The 15104-nt window shown below is 42.9% G+C and overlaps 6 protein-coding genes across 7 annotated transcripts in view; 2 read left to right on the top strand and 4 right to left on the bottom strand.

The window, feature by feature from the left end:
• The window catches only part of LOC116919692 (basement membrane-specific heparan sulfate proteoglycan core protein), a 42486-nt gene extending 41810 nt beyond the window's left edge, over positions 1 to 676 (bottom strand). Inside the window, 1 exon segment of the mRNA XM_045171566.1 lies at positions 226 to 676. The gene's annotated coding sequence lies outside the window, so the exon portion shown is untranslated.
• A 910-nt stretch (positions 677 to 1586) lies between these two features.
• On the top strand, positions 1587 to 4809 carry LOC116919700 (formimidoyltransferase-cyclodeaminase). Its single transcript, XM_032925711.2, has 10 exons — positions 1587 to 2040; positions 2124 to 2210; positions 2327 to 2423; positions 2873 to 2925; positions 2982 to 3149; positions 3226 to 3722; positions 3785 to 3926; positions 4009 to 4170; positions 4262 to 4432; positions 4508 to 4809. The coding sequence occupies exons 1-10, from the start codon at positions 1987 to 1989 to the stop codon at positions 4694 to 4696; spliced, it is 1620 nt and encodes a 539-aa protein (XP_032781602.1). The 5' UTR covers positions 1587 to 1986; the 3' UTR covers positions 4697 to 4809.
• LOC116919696 (SET and MYND domain-containing protein 4) lies at positions 4689 to 8330 on the bottom strand. The gene is made up of 8 exons (XM_032925706.2): positions 7696 to 8330; positions 7259 to 7523; positions 6601 to 7153; positions 6220 to 6317; positions 5762 to 6161; positions 5602 to 5665; positions 5463 to 5506; positions 4689 to 5394 (listed from the first exon to the last, which is right to left on the bottom strand). Exons 1-8 carry the CDS (start codon positions 7786 to 7788, stop codon positions 4818 to 4820), a joined length of 2094 nt encoding a protein of 697 aa, XP_032781597.2. The 5' UTR covers positions 7789 to 8330; the 3' UTR covers positions 4689 to 4817.
• Positions 8331 to 8476: 146 nt separating this feature from the next.
• On the bottom strand, positions 8477 to 11543 carry LOC116919698 (fatty acid amide hydrolase 1). Its single transcript, XM_032925709.2, has 14 exons — positions 11274 to 11543; positions 11007 to 11210; positions 10890 to 10946; positions 10582 to 10814; positions 10398 to 10516; positions 10245 to 10332; positions 10126 to 10166; positions 9919 to 10049; positions 9623 to 9843; positions 9505 to 9547; positions 9357 to 9444; positions 9114 to 9287; positions 8888 to 9033; positions 8477 to 8813 (listed from the first exon to the last, which is right to left on the bottom strand). Exons 1-14 carry the CDS (start codon positions 11385 to 11387, stop codon positions 8700 to 8702), a joined length of 1773 nt encoding a protein of 590 aa, XP_032781600.2. The 5' UTR covers positions 11388 to 11543; the 3' UTR covers positions 8477 to 8699.
• Positions 11544 to 11694: 151 nt separating this feature from the next.
• On the top strand, positions 11695 to 13161 carry LOC116919709 (60S ribosomal protein L5). The gene is made up of 5 exons (XM_032925721.2): positions 11695 to 11847; positions 12000 to 12185; positions 12253 to 12387; positions 12454 to 12834; positions 12891 to 13161. The coding sequence occupies exons 1-5, from the start codon at positions 11845 to 11847 to the stop codon at positions 13089 to 13091; spliced, it is 906 nt and encodes a 301-aa protein (XP_032781612.1). The 5' UTR covers positions 11695 to 11844; the 3' UTR covers positions 13092 to 13161.
• On the bottom strand, positions 13160 to 15038 carry LOC116919708 (retinol dehydrogenase 12). 2 transcript variants are annotated; one of them, XM_032925720.2, is made up of 7 exons: positions 14440 to 15038; positions 14337 to 14375; positions 14268 to 14276; positions 14033 to 14206; positions 13760 to 13970; positions 13497 to 13698; positions 13160 to 13443 (listed from the first exon to the last, which is right to left on the bottom strand). In XM_032925720.2, the coding sequence occupies exons 1-7, from the start codon at positions 14552 to 14554 to the stop codon at positions 13252 to 13254; spliced, it is 942 nt and encodes a 313-aa protein (XP_032781611.1). In that variant the 5' UTR covers positions 14555 to 15038; the 3' UTR covers positions 13160 to 13251. The 2 variants fall into 2 exon arrangements, with proteins under 2 accessions (XP_032781611.1, XP_032781610.1); XM_032925719.2 differs by having other exon boundaries at positions 14268 to 14375.
• Between the last annotated feature and the right edge of the window lie 66 nt (positions 15039 to 15104).

Below are 15104 nucleotides of genomic sequence, written 5' to 3'. Positions count from 1 at the left end.
TTTTTTTAAGGTGAAAACAAATGGTTGGCTTTTAGAAATTGATAATGGAATCGGGAAAATATCGTTGACGAGAGTTTCAGAGTGAAACCAACAAGTGGTCGAGGCACGTGTTGTCTGACCATCAATTGGACGTTGGTTCAAAGCCGGTTCATCATCGAGACCAAATCGTCCAAAACACGAAACAAAATTGAAAAAAAAAAAAAATTAAATTACTCTTATTCTCACCGGTGATGTCGAGATGTTGTGAAGCAAAGTGGAGCAAAGTGAAGCAAAAGGTTGTCGGAGGGAAAGGGGACAATGAAACGGAAAAAAAAATATGGCGACCGGTGGATCGTCGAATCCTCACGCAACCAAGTGAGGCGAACGACTGAAGTGGCCAACAGACTGGCAAGTCTGGAGCTAACACTGTCTCTCCCATCCCCCTCCCGGTTTCCACTCCTCCTTTTTCCTGACACACATACACACAACAACGGCGAATGAGGAGGCCAACCCTAGTCGAGGCTTCCAACGAACGAATGGCTTCAGCAACACACACACACACACGAAGGCAACTGGCAACAGCCATTAATGATAATCAGTGGGAAAAAGCAAAAGGCTCCAACACTGCCGATAATCGCACTGTTGGAGAAGAAAGAAAAGTGGGAGGAGCGATTGGCGCTCCTAGGCGAATAGACTAAAGTAAGCGCCAATCTCGATCCCTTCGACTTTGATTTGTCTTTCCTATTCAAATGAGCTGTTTTCCACAACCAGTTTTGGCACGGTTTTTTGCGCGCGAAAATGGACACCACGTCAGCCTCTTTGTCTCGGCTGCTGTTGCGGCCTGGCCACCCAACATGTCATGCAGGAGGATAGGTAGTACACAAAAGGAGAACGCGTTGCAAAGAACAAACAAAAGTCGAAACAATCGTCACACGTACTCGCGCCCAGTTTTCTTATCGTCACTTCCGGTCCTTCTTCCCTTTTGTTCCAAGTTCTTCTCCCTGTGCAATTCTTGTGCAATAGACACCGTTGCTGAAAACGTGTTGCATTCCGGTTTGGGTTTCTTTGTTTAATTACATTTTGCGTAACCCAACCGACATTTCGCTTTTTTTCTTTTTTTTTTTTTCGCCCATTGCAGCAGACCGCTCTGAACGCCGGGACGAAACGAGACGGGCCGAAGAGAAAATAAATAACTTGAAATGCAAATTCCTCCAAGTCGTTGAAGAAGAAGGCGCAACCAAAAAAAATGGACTGTGCACGATCGGAATCGTCATGCACGTCCACACGGGTCGTGTGATTTGTTGAGTCTTTGGAAATTGGCGCGCACCATTGGGAAAAACCTGACGGATGGAATTACATCGTCGTCGGTTCATCATCGATAGCCCAAACTCTTGTTTTTCTTTTGCCTTCCGAATCTTTTCGTTTTCTTTTCTGCTCTGGGGAAAAGATTAAAAAAAACAAAAAAAAAACAGAAACCTTTCGCCACCTATCGCCTTGATCGGGCAACAACAACACAAACATGACGAATGATCGACGACGTTTGGCCCCACCTCGTTCAGATTTTAGCAGGTCGTCTTCGTGGAAAAGAGAGAAACTCTGTTGCTGTTTGATGCTGCCACTGTATTTGTACCAAAGAGCGGCAAAAGAGAAAGGATCACACGTGAAAAGTTAAACTGGGTGCAAAACAGGGCCTTAGGGCGGCCATTAAACTTGAAGGTCGTTTAGTTGTCTTTAATGGCGATTCTTCTTCCCTTTTTCGCCATATAAAAACACAGCGAGGCCAACATGGAATGGAGAGAAAAGGAGAGAAAGAAAGTCGAACGAATAATACGGAACAGCAAATAACTAAAAACACCAAATGTTTTCGAGGGAGACAGTCCAGTTGTTGCTTACGTCGTAGTCGGTTGCGTTTCCATGCTGACTCGATCCTAGCCTCGTTGTCGCGTCATCTTCATTCGCCTAGTGTCTCGTCTGTCTTGCTGAACTGGGAGTTTTGAAAAAAACAAAATGTCGAAAATCGTCGAATGCGTACCAAACTTTTCCGAAGGTCGTGACCCGCAGGTTAGTTGGCATCAGATCTCAACTCTGTTTTTATTTGGAATTTTCAAGTTTGTTTTTTTCCTCGATCTTTTTATGGGCAAAAGATAATCGAAGCCATATCGTCTGCTATACGAGCCACAGCCAACGTCACACTACTCGATGTCGATCCGGGCACTTCAACAAACCGCACCGTAACATTATTCGACTAGCTATGCTTTTGCTAATTCCATCTTCTATATTGATTACCTATTTTTTAAAACGAGATAATTTTTATTTTCAATTGATGAAATGGGATACACACATACAGGTTTATACGTTTGTCGGTTCGCCATCTGATGTGGTCGAAGCGGCTTTGGCTGCTAGTCGTGTCGCTTATCAACTCATCGACATGGCTCGTCACAAAGGTATTTTCAACTATTAAACCTTTCCTTTTTTTAAACGTTTCGGGGGTCTCGTCGTATTCTCTCAGATTTTGTGGTTTTCCTTTGAAAATGAGAAAATCAAAACAAAGCCGACTTGCGATCATCGTGTTTGGGGGGGGGGAAACGCTAATAAAGATTGAAACGTTATAAAAACAAAACAAAAAAAGACACGTAGGATGTGAAGGCGCCAATGGACGTCGAAAATGGGAAAGAAAGATGGAATGGGCTGATAAATGAGCCTGTCACTCGTGACGAATGCCCACCGTATACAGAGACTTTCGTCTTTCACCATCTCTTCTTTCAAGCTTCACCTTAGAAATTAGTTTTCTTCTTCCTTTTCTATCCCCGGGAAGAAATAAAAAAGTCTTTTTTATAGGCAAGATTTTCTCATGAAAAAGCAATTCATTTTTTGGGGGGGAAAAAAACAACAGGTGAACATCCGCGTATGGGAGCACTCGACGTCTGTCCCTTCATCCCCGTTCAGGTAAGACATGTCAGAAATAACTGTACTGAGTGTACTAACAGAGCCGTTGATTGCAGGGCGTCGATGTCGACGATTGTGTCCAATGCGCGAAAGAATTTGGACGTCGACTGGCCGATGAACTCTCACTGCCCGTCTACCTGTACGGAATGGCTGCGGAAAAGGGGGCCCATCGCATCAGCCTGCCGCAAATCAGGGCCGGCGAATACGAAGCCATCAAAGACAAGGCACTTGCTTTAATTCAGTCACTAAAATGTCTTACGTCAGCTGATATTCAATTCTGAAATCACGCACGGCAAACAGATCAACAAGGACGAATGGAAACCAGATTTCGGGCCATGTGAGTTTGTTTCACGATGGGGGGCGACGGCCACGGGCGTCCGGAAATTTCTCATCGCCTTCAATATTAACGTGCTGGGCACGAAGGAGCAGGCGCATCGCATAGCGCTGAATCTGCGTGAACAAGGAAGAGGTTCAAATGAGCCTGGACGACTCAAGGCCGTCCAGGGCATCGGTTGGTGGCTCGAAGAGGCTCAAATGGCTCAAATTTCTCTCAACTTGACGGATCACGATGTGACGCCCATCCACGCGGCCTACGAGGAGGCACGCAACGACGCCCACCAACTGAACGTGGCCATCATGGGCTCGGAGATTGTCGGCCTCGTTCCTCTCAAGGCCATTTTGCAAGCGGCCGACTATTACATCGAAAAAGAGAAATTGATGCTGTTGGAAGAAGAGCAAAAGGTTCGATTGGCCATCGACCGTCTCGGCTTGGGGGCACTTCATCCTTTTCATCCAAAGTACATTCATCCAAAGTCGGTACGTCTTAATCACGTTAGTAAACACACAAATTAAATCACAGGGAGAGGATTATCGAATATCGACTGAATGTCACCAATGTCGGTCCTCTTGCTCGGCTTTCTGTTGAGAAATTCATTTTGAGTGTCGGTGCCCGGACTTCTGCGCCCGGCGGAGGCTCCGTCGCAGCCCTTTTAGCCGCGTTGGTAACGAGTCCATTCATTCAATTAATTAATTAATTTTGGTTAAACATTTGCATGTGCTGGTATTTCATGTCTTGGCGTTTAGGGTTGCGGCTTGTCGACGATGGTGGGCCAAATGACTTATGGCAAACGCCAATTCGAAGTGGTCGACTCAACCATTCGTCGTTTATTGCCGCCGTTGCACGACGCCATGATTCATTCGATTCCAATGATCGACGCCGACACAGATGCCTTCAACGACTACATGGTCTGTCTACATTCACAGCCCTTTAACCATCATTTACTTTCAAACAAAAACAAAACAAAATTGCCTATCGGGCACATGTATAAATCAACAGATGGCCATGAAACTGTCACCAGTTGGTGGCGGACGGGAGGCGGCCATGGAAGCTGGATTGCGCCAGGCCATAGACGTTCCTCTTCATTTAGCCAAACACGTCGACGCTGTCTGGCAAACGCTCGTCGAAATGGCAGCCGTTGGCAACATCAATTGCAAGTCTGATTTGCAGGTATGTGCCCGGGTTTGTTGTTGTTGCTTTAACCCCAAGCGACAGCCATGTGATCAACGAGTTTTGTTTGACCAGGTGGCAGCTCGTTGCTTGAAAACTGCCGTCCAATCGGCTAGAGACAACGTCATCATTAACTTGTCAAACGCCCACTTAAAGGACGAAACGTACAAGACGGAAACGCGCCAAGCGATCGATCGAGTTGCTGAAACGGCCCGCGCTCAATGTCGACAGGTGTTGGACATTTTGGAAAAGAGGAGCCAATAAATTCATTTTATTTGCGTTTCTTTAAGTGGTACACGACTGCATGGGGTAGAAGTTCTCTAGTGTAATGGGCAAGATAAAAATGTCGACACGCAATACAAAAAAAAAAGATTGCCGATTCGCATTACGCGTTGGTCTTGTTGTCGGGATTGCCGGCAGCTGCTTTAAACGAGAGATGCGACGTGGCCACGTATTTGGTGCCATAGGTGCCCAGACACAAACGAAGAGCTTCTTGCGCCAGAAACAGTTCGCGAATAGGCAAGTCTTCCACCAACGTCTCCATCATTTCAATGTATAAGCCAAGGACGTGGATGGCTTTGTCCACTTGTCCCAAGTCCATGATCCGCATGCCCGTTTGGTAGAGCGAAGAGATTTCGTCTACAGGCCGTCGAATGGCTTCCCACAGCGATTGCTTCTTGCACTTTGTGCACCGAGCGTAGGACGAGTTGACGGATTGAAGAGATCCTCGACATAGCGGACAGCAAATCAGGACCGATTCCATGTCGGGCATGCCATCGTAGATTGGCCAATCGTTTTTGCAGGCGGGACATTGGCATTGAAACCAATACCTTCCTAGAAGACTTTGCTGTCGATCGGCCAGATGTTTGTGAGTAAAAATGGGGCCGTAATTTTCGGCCACCATTTGACCACGACGAATGGAACGTGATGAAGTGATAACCATGGCCGTGCCCAGAAAATACCTGCGTGTGGAAATGAAGGAAATGGGTGAAGTCACAGGTCGTTTTTGGTCAAGAGAAATCACGTAGACCTTGCCACATCCGGTCGACAGCTGTGATTAAAAAAGGCCACCGTCTCCATGTACCGATCGAATATAAAAATATCAACAAGTTTCGTAACGTTAAAGGTAAACCTGGTCAGCATCAGATAAAGTTATACACAGTAGGTACCGGATAAATGCCCACGCCAATGTAGGCTGTTTTCGTGCTCCTCATATTCTTCTCGTTGAGTTGCCTTTTTCATTTAAAAAAACAAACAAAAAAAAAAGAAAAACCGGTCAAAAGATTTTAGAAACGAAATTCGAGAGAAACGGAAAAATAAGCCGCTTACACAAATTCATGAATTTCGTGCGCGTTGAACTGTAAAAGCTGCAAGTGACGCAGAAGCAAAGAAGCTACGAAAATTTCATCGTCGGTGATGTTGAGTGCGTCTTCTTCGTAACGATGGCGTGTCGGTAGAAATCCAGAGGCTCTCAGACACTGGAACAGGAACAAAGCCATAAAAGTGCGATCGAAAAAATCCTTGTCTGAACGCAGGTGAGACAACGTGGCAAGATGATAGATGCAACTGTAATCGTCTGCTCGCTGCTGGGCAAGCCTCATCCCGTCTCCCTTTTCCAGCTGCTCGCGCGCTGCAAGGAAATCTTCCAATTTGCCTTTCGTCAAAATCCTCAAGGCAATCCACGAAAGGATGGAGGAGCCAGACGCTGTCAAAATATCCACGATCCCACCTTTATAAGGAGATTCTAATTATTGCGTGCACGCATTTGTAATGAAGGTGGGAAATACATTCGTATTGGTGGTAAGTGGAGCCGGCCTCATCTCTGCATTCGACGCTGCAATAAAAGACGCCACGACACGTCACACATGCCAACGGGGCGATCAATCTGAATTCAGGAAGAAAATAGGAAATTGCTTTAGAAATGGAACACTTGAAACATATACGAAAGCAATGATGAACGGTGCTGTAAACTGCAGCTATAGTCGAAAGAAGGATCCGTCCGTGAATTCAATTCGTGTTGCCTGCATCATTTCCTCATTGTTTCTCTGGCACCCATCAACTCAGACGTGATATCAAGATATTCAATGGCACGTTTGACCTCGCTTTTCATCGTATTACTTTGCATTCATCATATTTCCATTAACCTCTTTCGTGTTCCACTTTGTTACCGAACGAAGCAGTGATGACAATGACTTGTAAATTTTCCAGGAAGGAGACACGCAGCGTACGGTTTCTCGCACACCAACGTCTGACCCGGTTTGATATCGTCTGCTGCCACGTAATAACGGCCGCAATTGTCGTCCACTTTCAAAGATAAGTTCCGCGATGCGTTCGGAATGGTAGGATGGGCCCCACCCAGCAATTCAGGCAGCTCGTTCACGGTCGTTGTCGGCTGGTTTGACGGATTGCTGCTCGATGCTAATTTTGATCGACTCTTTTCGACCGTTTGACGCCAATTTTCCAACGCGTGCAACTCCAAATCGCTCTCTGCAAGACAATCTAACGCCACGGTGTAAGCCACGCGAGCTTTGGCCGGCTCGCCCAGTTGCTGGTGGCAATAGCCCATTCGATCGTACAGTTTGTAGCGCTGCTTTTCGGGGTAGTTGGATTGCAGGGACAGTTGGATATCGCGAACAGCCAGTCGATATTCTTTCAAATGGACCAGGACAGCCGAACGATTAGCCAACGCCAACGCCAACGTCGTCTTCTCCAACAACGAACCTTATTGTTTTTTGTTTTTTTTTTGGTTTTTTAAATATAAAATTCAGAAATTTAGAGTTGGTTTGAATTGCCAAATTTAAAAAAAAAAAGAAAATTTGAAGTTACTGTATGGGGCGTAGGCGACGCTCTGATTGTACATGACCAAGGCTTTGCGATAATCTTTTTCTTTAAAAGCTTCGTTGCCTTGCTCACGTCGTTTGGCTGAGTCATCGGCCGATTTACCGCGATAAGAAGGCCGGAAGCTCTTCATCGTTTTGTGCAACGCTGGAAGAGTCCAGCAATAGCGAATGCGATCATAATCCGTTTGTTGTTTGCTGAATTCTTGAAATTCCTCCTCGCTCACTTGATCAACAATGGACGCCAAATAATCCTGTGAAAGTCGTGTGGTTTATTGCCGGCGTTATTAACTTTTATGAGACCCAGTTGATCAGCTCAAACTTTGCACTTGCTTATTTGCTTTGTAATCCATGTCGGAATGTATCAAGTGGACGGGTACGCCTTCGTAAAAAGTCTTCAACACATTTCGAGATTATTTCAATTACCTTAAAAAATCCTTCCTTTTTCGTCTGCAACGTGAGATCACTGCAAAGTCGGCGGTAATCGGTGAGCTGACCAAGTCCATCAATTTCATCCATCTTGAGCTTTTGGATCCAAATTCAATATGCAAATTGGGGAAAAAAAAGGGGCAAAAAGAGAAACGGAGACGTGGAAAACACGCGACGATGGCAAAACTTTCCTTCGTCCAACTGCTAAAGCAATCTTCGGCTTCCAGTCGTCTTCTCTCCATCACAAGTTAAAAATAGTTTACCCTGCCCGAGACCTCCTTTTTTCGTTCTCTCCCCATTTTCTCTTCCTGTTCCCCTTCTAATGTTCTGCGTCTCTATTTTTACGTAACATAAAACGAAATACGACACTCGACAGTTCAGTTGCCCTGATATCTTTTCAGGCAGAACGTCATCTCCAGAGGCTCAAAAAAGGGTTTATTATTTGGCTGAATGTTATATTCCAATAAAGACAAATTTACATTCCGCACGAAGGACGATATATGCCCTTGCCATATTGAGTAACTTGATTCATTATGCGCCTAATACGGTATGTAATCGCTACGGAGAAAATCGAACGTTTAGTTGGTTATAATGAAACTAGTGGGACATTCGCGGAGCCATATTCACGTCGACACCACATTTGAAACGCTTGCTTTTCTTGAATAAATAAAAACGTTGATTTTTGAACTCGCTCGTACCCCCCGACGAAAAACAAAACAACAGGTAAGCCAAAAATTTCTAACAGCAAGCACTGATAGTTACGATTGGGTTAGAAAACTTGGCTTTTATTGGCGTAAAGGCCATCTAGTGTATTTGATTGCAACTACGTTTCTTCGACTAAAATTTCTGTCAAATCCTTCTGGTTTTAGTTTGAATACATTTCACTAAATTGAAACCAATTGAATATTTGTGAGCAACAAGAAAGAATATGGGTTTTGTTGTGCGTTACGTGGACGGTAAAATACGGCACTTAAGTCCCGGAATAAATTTTGGAAGACAATTCAATTTTGAATCGCGGACTCGAGAAGGTTCATTGCACGAAGTACGACTTCTTCTTGATAAGGAAGTCCAATGACTTGTACTGGTATTGGCAAACCGATAGCTCCTTGGGTAGTCTAATAATATTCAAAAGTAAAATCTAAATGTTGAAATTGCATAGATTTTGGGTTTAGAAAACTACTGATTTCACCTTTTTCACCAGTTTGCAGACCAAGTCTCTAAAATCGTAACCGCCATTCAACAGCATCAGTTGGTCTTGTTCCGTTTCTTTCGTGACCGGTACGATGCCAGCAGGAAAATCCAAAAAGTTGTAAAGACAAGCATAGGCAAACGCGGCTAACAGTTGACAGAAACAAAATTGAAACATAACTCGATTGGAAATGATGTCTAAATTATTTGTACGTTAAGTTACTTACGTGAAAGCCGGCCCGTGTCTTTGGCTAATGGAGCTGGACAAGCAAAGCATGGACCGATGCAGATATCCAAGTTCAAGTTCCGCCAATCGGAGAGGAAATTCGCTTTATACTCGCTTTGTTTCAAGACCCCCTGCCACAATTGGTACGAGTGTCGATATTGGTGGCCCGCAGCAGCTGATGCCATTAACCAAAGGTATACCTCTATAATGGGTTTTTTTTTCTACTAAAAATAATTGCATTTACCCATGAAGCAGGGTGCGAGACGAGGGGCGATCAAAGAGAGTAACGGTCGAATCATTTGTTTTACAGGATGCGGTAGCTTCAGAGCAATCTGACAACAAACTACAAATTTCAGAATAGGAGAAAATCATAATTTATTAATCAAATTTACTTTAATTTGTAAGGCGAGTAATGGATCGATGTCGTCAACTGAGCTAAAGAAGAAGACAATTAGTTTCGTACCAACGACAATCGAATGGGTTTGATCAATTAGTGGATGTTGGACTTACAGCGCTTCCAAAACGTATCTTCCTTGATCCGCGTAAAACATGCTAATGACTGAACTAATAACATAGTCAACTCGCGGTGGCAAAAACGGAATCAATTCATGTCCTAACGCCTCCAATTTTTCCTTAGCTATCCTGATGGCGCGACGGACGCCAGGCGTGCAGGGAAAGTAGTCGCATTCTTCATAATAGCCTATTCGCAACTTACTCGAAACGGTAAACATCTACGTTTTTTTTTTTGTTTTTTTTTTAAACAATATTATTAGACTTTGTTAAGTAAAAAATTAATACTTTCTTACTTGTTCGTTCCAGGGTATTGGTAGCAGATCGGGATCAAAGTATCTTCGAATGTAACCATCGTCAAGCAGCAGTTTGCAGAGCAAAATCACAGTTTTGGAATCTCGTGCCAATATTCCAGGTACAGAAGGAACTGATCAGAAGTTCACATTTTTTTTTTTTACATTACGATATGCATTTCTAATGAAATAACAATGGATTAAACTTACTTCCAATACAACCGACAGCAGATTTCCTGAATCCTTTGTAGCTAAACGATAAATAAATATAGTAAATTGTTCCTTCTATTCCTGCGGACCAATGTAAACAATAGTAATATCATCCATACCTGAGTCTTAAACTAGTTGGCTTGATGGAAAAAACTCCGCAAAAAGCTGCTGGAATACGAATACTTCCTCCAATATCACTACCGATTCCTAAAGATAGTTACCACCATAATAAGATAAAGAGCGGTATTAAGATAAAGAACAGACAATCATACCAAGCAGTGAACCTCCAGCAGCAACCAAAGTAGCTTCTCCACCAGAGGAGCCTCCCGGCGTCCGATCTTTACACCACGGATTTTTCGTGGAACCCCATATTGGATTACTACATCCAAAGCTGTAAAAAAAACCACATCCTTTAAGATAAATGGCATGAATCATACGTCACTTTATTGCTACTACCTCAACAATGTTTGGGGGACGTTCGTTCTGCAGAATGGTATTGCACCGAGGCTTCTGATTGCAGAAACCAAGGCAGCATCTTCGATGGCAGATTGGTTGATAAATTTCGAAATTCCAGCGGTGCAATCATAACCAACAATACTGACGTTATCTTTGACGCTAAAAGGAAGACCATGAAGTGGCTTTCTCTTCCCTGTGGCAGCAGCATTAGCATCCAATTCCTTAGCCCATTCCTGGATACAATTTAATAATTTTCAAACACAAGCCCTCTGTTGTACATTGACCATAGTGATATTGAGTTTAAAGACCTCAGCTTCTGCAATGAATTCTGTCACACAGTTCAATTCTTTTGTCACATCTAGGGCCTGGTAAGATTATAATGAGCATTAGGTATTCACAGTTACAAGATGGTGGCTACAGCTTACCTTAGCCTGATATGCTTTAAGTACTTCAATGCAGTTCAATTCTCCAGCTTGAAGTTTTTTCAGCAAATCCTCTATGGGAAACTCAACTATATGCTTGCGTTTGGCAATGACTGAATTTTCATTGTTATCAAGTTCCTCTTCTAACTTGGCTAGATTTTTTTTTGCTTGATCCAGTTTGTAGCTAATTTTTTGCTTCATAAGTCTCTGGGATAATATAAAAAATAAAGTTTACAGACAGAACATGTAATTTGCTGCTACAACAAATACCCTCTTTGTTGTGTACTCCATAATTGTGAAAGTTAGGTAAATTAGAACAAGTCCAACCAACATCAACACCATATTGGACTCCCATAGCCATTTTGCACTATCATCAAACTGCATGGATAAATTCTCGAGCGACCGACGAAATAGAACCGACAAAAGACAAAATAAGCAAGAGAACTATTACTAGGCCTAGGCGCAATATGATTTTTTGCGACTTTCAAATTTTCTGGCACCAATGACAGCAGAGACTTCCGTGAACAGCTGAGCAACGCGAAAACCAGCTGTGTAACAAAACAAAACAACTAAAAACGAGAAAATGATTTTTATAAATTTTAAAATGCCAATCTGATCAATATGTATTTGTTCCTTTTTATTTTAAAATGTGAATTTAAGATGTAAAATTTTAACAAATATCTTCCAGTCCAAAGGGCAACAATGTCAGACGTCATATGTGATCTCAGCCATCTGGCGAGTAATTCTTTCTCATTCAGTTCGGCCTCGTCGTTGAGTCGAAGCCATTGCAGGTCCGGCTATTTTTCGCCCTTAAACCGAAGCTATTTAATTTATCTCCAATATGGTAAGTTCTATATTTTCCAACTTCGTAGAATATATTTACTTAATGTACTATGTTAATTGATTAAAGGTGGATGTTGTCATCCACCGTAGATAAAGTTAGATTCGTTTGTGTTGACATGCCGATTTATTGAGAGTTTTTGCGTTTAATCGCAGGGATTTATTAAAGTGGTCAAGAACAAAGCCTACTTCAAGAGGTTCCAAGTCAAGTTCCGCAGGCGCCGTGAGGGAAAGACCGATTACTATGCCCGCCGTCGTCTTGTAGTTCAAGACAAGAACAAGTACAACACCCCGAAGTACCGCATGATTGTTCGTTTCACCAACAAAGACATTTGTTGTCAGGTAATTTTTTTTCTTTCTTTCTCTACAAATTATTATTTCACATTTCGCTTACATTATTTTTGCGCAGATAGCGTACGCTCGTATTGAAGGAGACGTGATTGTTTGTGCTGCATACAGTCATGAACTTCCTCACTATGGTGTCAAGGTTGGGTTGACTAACTATGCCGCAGCATACTGTACTGGACTTTTGCTCGCTAGAAGAGTAAGTCACATTCAATTGAGTAGATAATAGCAACCTGTATCTGATTGTCTCTTTTTGCCTTTTCAGCTTTTGAGGAAGTTTAAATTAGATACCATCTACCAAGGCTGCACAGAAGTTACTGGTGGAGTTTTCAATGTTGAGGATGTTGAGGATGGACCAGGTGCATTCCGCGCTTGCCTCGATGTCGGTTTGGCTCGCACTACCACCGGTGCACGCGTATTCGGTGCCATGAAGGGAGCCGTCGATGGTGGCATTGACGTTCCCCATAGCACCAAACGTTTTCCTGGTTACGATTCCGAATCGAAGGAGTTCAATGCCGAGGTTCACCGCAAGCACATCATGGGCTCCCATGTTGCCGACTACATGCGCCAATTGTTGGATGAGGATGAAGAAGCTTACAAAAAGCAATTTTCTCAGTTCATCAAACACGGATTAGTTGCCGATACCGTAAGTGCTGAATCTTAGGAACAGTCATCCTAAACTAAACTTGTGATACTCTATAGATCGAAGCCATGTACAAGAAAGCCCATGAAGCTATCCGAGCTGACCCCGAGAGGCAAAAGTCGACCAAGGATCCATCCAAGATCAAGAAGAAGCGCTGGAACGCCAAGAGGCTTACTCTGAAAGAACGCAAGGCTCGCGTTGCTGCCAAGAAGAAGGCATTCCTTTCCAAATTGGAAGCTTCTGGCGAAGCCGACGAATAAAACTTAAGATTTTGTTCGACTGTTTCTCTGTGCTTTACGATCTATTACACCGATGGATTGTAGCCATGAACCGTCTATACGTTTTTACTTAATTGAAACATTTCAGAGATAAAGGGTTAAACACATTTTCAAAAAGAAAGCAGGATATGTCAAAGTTCAATTAACAATTTCCAAATTGTTTGATATTGAGTAGCTGACATGTTGCATTCCACAGTTTCACCCTCTCAGTAGGACAAACTAGAGCTGTTGGAGGTCTTGTAATTTTGCAGTCTGTAAGAAAAACTCCACTTGAATTTTCCAATTCAGGCGATAGGGCGGTATACAAAACTCTCTGTGCTCCTTCACGTTCAGTCTATGCAAATAGAATTAAATTATGTCAACATCAACGTTATAATGGACTAATACCTTAAATAAAAAACCGACGAGCAGAATGGAGATTCTTAAATGCCAAGCATCGTTATACCAGTTGGATCTTATAACCCCAGGATGGAGAGCATAAATTTTAACTGGATGATTATTTTGGATCAACTGAGTATCAAGCATTTCAGTAAACAGGACTTGTGCCAGTTTAGATTGGGCATAGGCGCAGAATTTGTTGTAAAAGGATCTAGAGAAGTAAGAAAATATCAGCTGATGGCAGACGACATTGATATGTTCGGGAGCTCTACTTGGCTTGGAGATCGTCGAGCGTCAAATATCCAAGGAAAGACGAATCGGACGAGACATTGACGATTCGCGAAGGTTTTTGGTTCTTTTCACCTGCTTCAATTAAGCGTGGTAACAAAAGATGAGTCAAGAGAAAATGTGCAAGGTAATTTACAGCAAACTGCTGCTCAAAACCGTCTTTTGTCAAGGCATATGGCGTGAACATGATGGCGGCTATTTGAAATGGAAATGACATTATAAGTCGTGGTTTAGAACATATAGAGAAAACCAAATACCGTTATTTATGAGTAAACTGATGGGAACGTTTTTGTCGAGAACAATTTTTGCGAAATCCCGGACGGAATCCAAAGAAGACAAGTCGAGATTTATCCATTCAACTGAATCGGTTGGCAAGCCAGCTTCTTCAAGTTTGTCAAACAATTGCTGCTTGCTCCTTCCATCTCTACAGCCTGCCCGTTTCATCAGATATTGTCATCAGGGCATTTAAGTTTTTAAAAAATGGTAGGCTACCTGCAATAACTTTCATGCCAGAAGTCAGCAAACCATGAAGAGTGTAAAAACCTATGCCTCGATTCCCACCTGTGATGACGGCGTACTCACCCTGGCGATTGACAGGATCTGTCGGCCAAATTAAAAGAAAATTAGTAATAAAATTAAATAAACATCAATTAGAATTGTTTACCATTAAATGGTTTCACTGTTCTGCAGGCTTCTTCGAGAAAATGCTTGATACTGAGGAAAGACATTTTGACCGTGAAAAAAAGTTGAAAACAAATGGATCTAAGCGTATCCATCATCAGAAGGCTTGGAAGACGTACGAAGAGATCGGAGATGATATTGAAAACGAACGACACAACTAACACTAAATAAACAGGTGGAGTCCGGCGCCTTTGCGGCCACAGGTGCTATTGGCAATAACGACAAGCTGTGGACGAAGCCTAACGGTATTTTCCTCTGGTCGCACCTATTCCAGCCCGGATTCCAGGAGGGCGCTAGTGTCAGAAAGGTCTATTGTACCTCGGATTCCGCCGTGCACTAATATTTAAAAAGACGATTGCACCCTCGATTCCGGTGCTAGTGGTTTAGTGCATAGACTAATATGCTTCGCAACTTCAAAAAGTATCATTGTTAATGTTGTTGTTAAACAGGCAGGTGATCAATGGCGGTTAATAAGGATGATTTCAATATATTATGGCCCGAAAATCTGCTTCATCGAAGCCTGCATGCTTCAAAGCATGCTTTGAAGAACCAGAAGAAGATACAATATATTTTACCTTATTTGGTTCATCAAACCCTTCAGCCAAATATAATAGCCTTTATTCCATTTGTTTCTGACTTCTGAGTCCA

Source organism: Daphnia magna, linkage group LG3 (assembly GCF_020631705.1).
Source record: "Daphnia magna isolate NIES linkage group LG3, ASM2063170v1.1, whole genome shotgun sequence".
Classification (NCBI taxonomy): domain Eukaryota; kingdom Metazoa; phylum Arthropoda; class Branchiopoda; order Diplostraca; family Daphniidae; genus Daphnia; species Daphnia magna.
This window is presented reverse-complemented; position numbering and strand designations above follow the sequence as displayed.

Bases quoted from the DNA above. Each gene is read 5' to 3' on its own strand.
- LOC116919700 (XM_032925711.2), top strand. From the start codon at position 1,987: ATGTCGAAAATCGTCGAATGCGTACCAAACTTTTCCGAAGGTCGTGAC. The intron at 2,211-2,326 runs GTAACATTATTC...ACACACATACAG, and splicing joins GCACTTCAACAAACCGCACC to GTTTATACGTTTGTCGGTTC. The intron at 3,723-3,784 runs GTACATTCATCC...ATTAAATCACAG, and splicing joins CTTCATCCTTTTCATCCAAA to GGAGAGGATTATCGAATATC.
- LOC116919696 (XM_032925706.2), bottom strand. From the start codon at position 7,788: ATGGATGAAATTGATGGACTTGGTCAGCTCACCGATTACCGCCGACTT. The intron at 5,666-5,761 runs GTAAGCGGCTTA...TAAATGAAAAAG, and splicing joins CACGAAATTCATGAATTTGT to GCAACTCAACGAGAAGAATA. The intron at 5,507-5,601 runs GTACCTACTGTG...CGGTACATGGAG, and splicing joins TTGGCGTGGGCATTTATCCG to ACGGTGGCCTTTTTTAATCA.
- LOC116919698 (XM_032925709.2), bottom strand. From the start codon at position 11,387: ATGCAGTTTGATGATAGTGCAAAATGGCTATGGGAGTCCAATATGGTG. The intron at 10,167-10,244 runs GTATGGATGATA...TTTATCGTTTAG, and splicing joins CCAACTAGTTTAAGACTCAG to CTACAAAGGATTCAGGAAAT. The intron at 9,844-9,918 runs GTAAGAAAGTAT...AAAAAAACGTAG, and splicing joins CAATACCCTGGAACGAACAA to ATGTTTACCGTTTCGAGTAA.
- LOC116919709 (XM_032925721.2), top strand. The intron at 12,388-12,453 runs GTAAGTCACATT...TTGCCTTTTCAG, and splicing joins GACTTTTGCTCGCTAGAAGA to CTTTTGAGGAAGTTTAAATT. The intron at 12,835-12,890 runs GTAAGTGCTGAA...GATACTCTATAG, and splicing joins ACGGATTAGTTGCCGATACC to ATCGAAGCCATGTACAAGAA.
- LOC116919708 (XM_032925719.2), bottom strand. From the start codon at position 14,554: ATGATGGATACGCTTAGATCCATTTGTTTTCAACTTTTTTTCACGGTC. The intron at 14,207-14,267 runs GTAGCCTACCAT...TGAAACGGGCAG, and splicing joins TGGCATGAAAGTTATTGCAG to GCTGTAGAGATGGAAGGAGC. The intron at 13,444-13,496 runs GTATTAGTCCAT...CTATTTGCATAG, and splicing joins TCGTCGGTTTTTTATTTAAG to ACTGAACGTGAAGGAGCACA.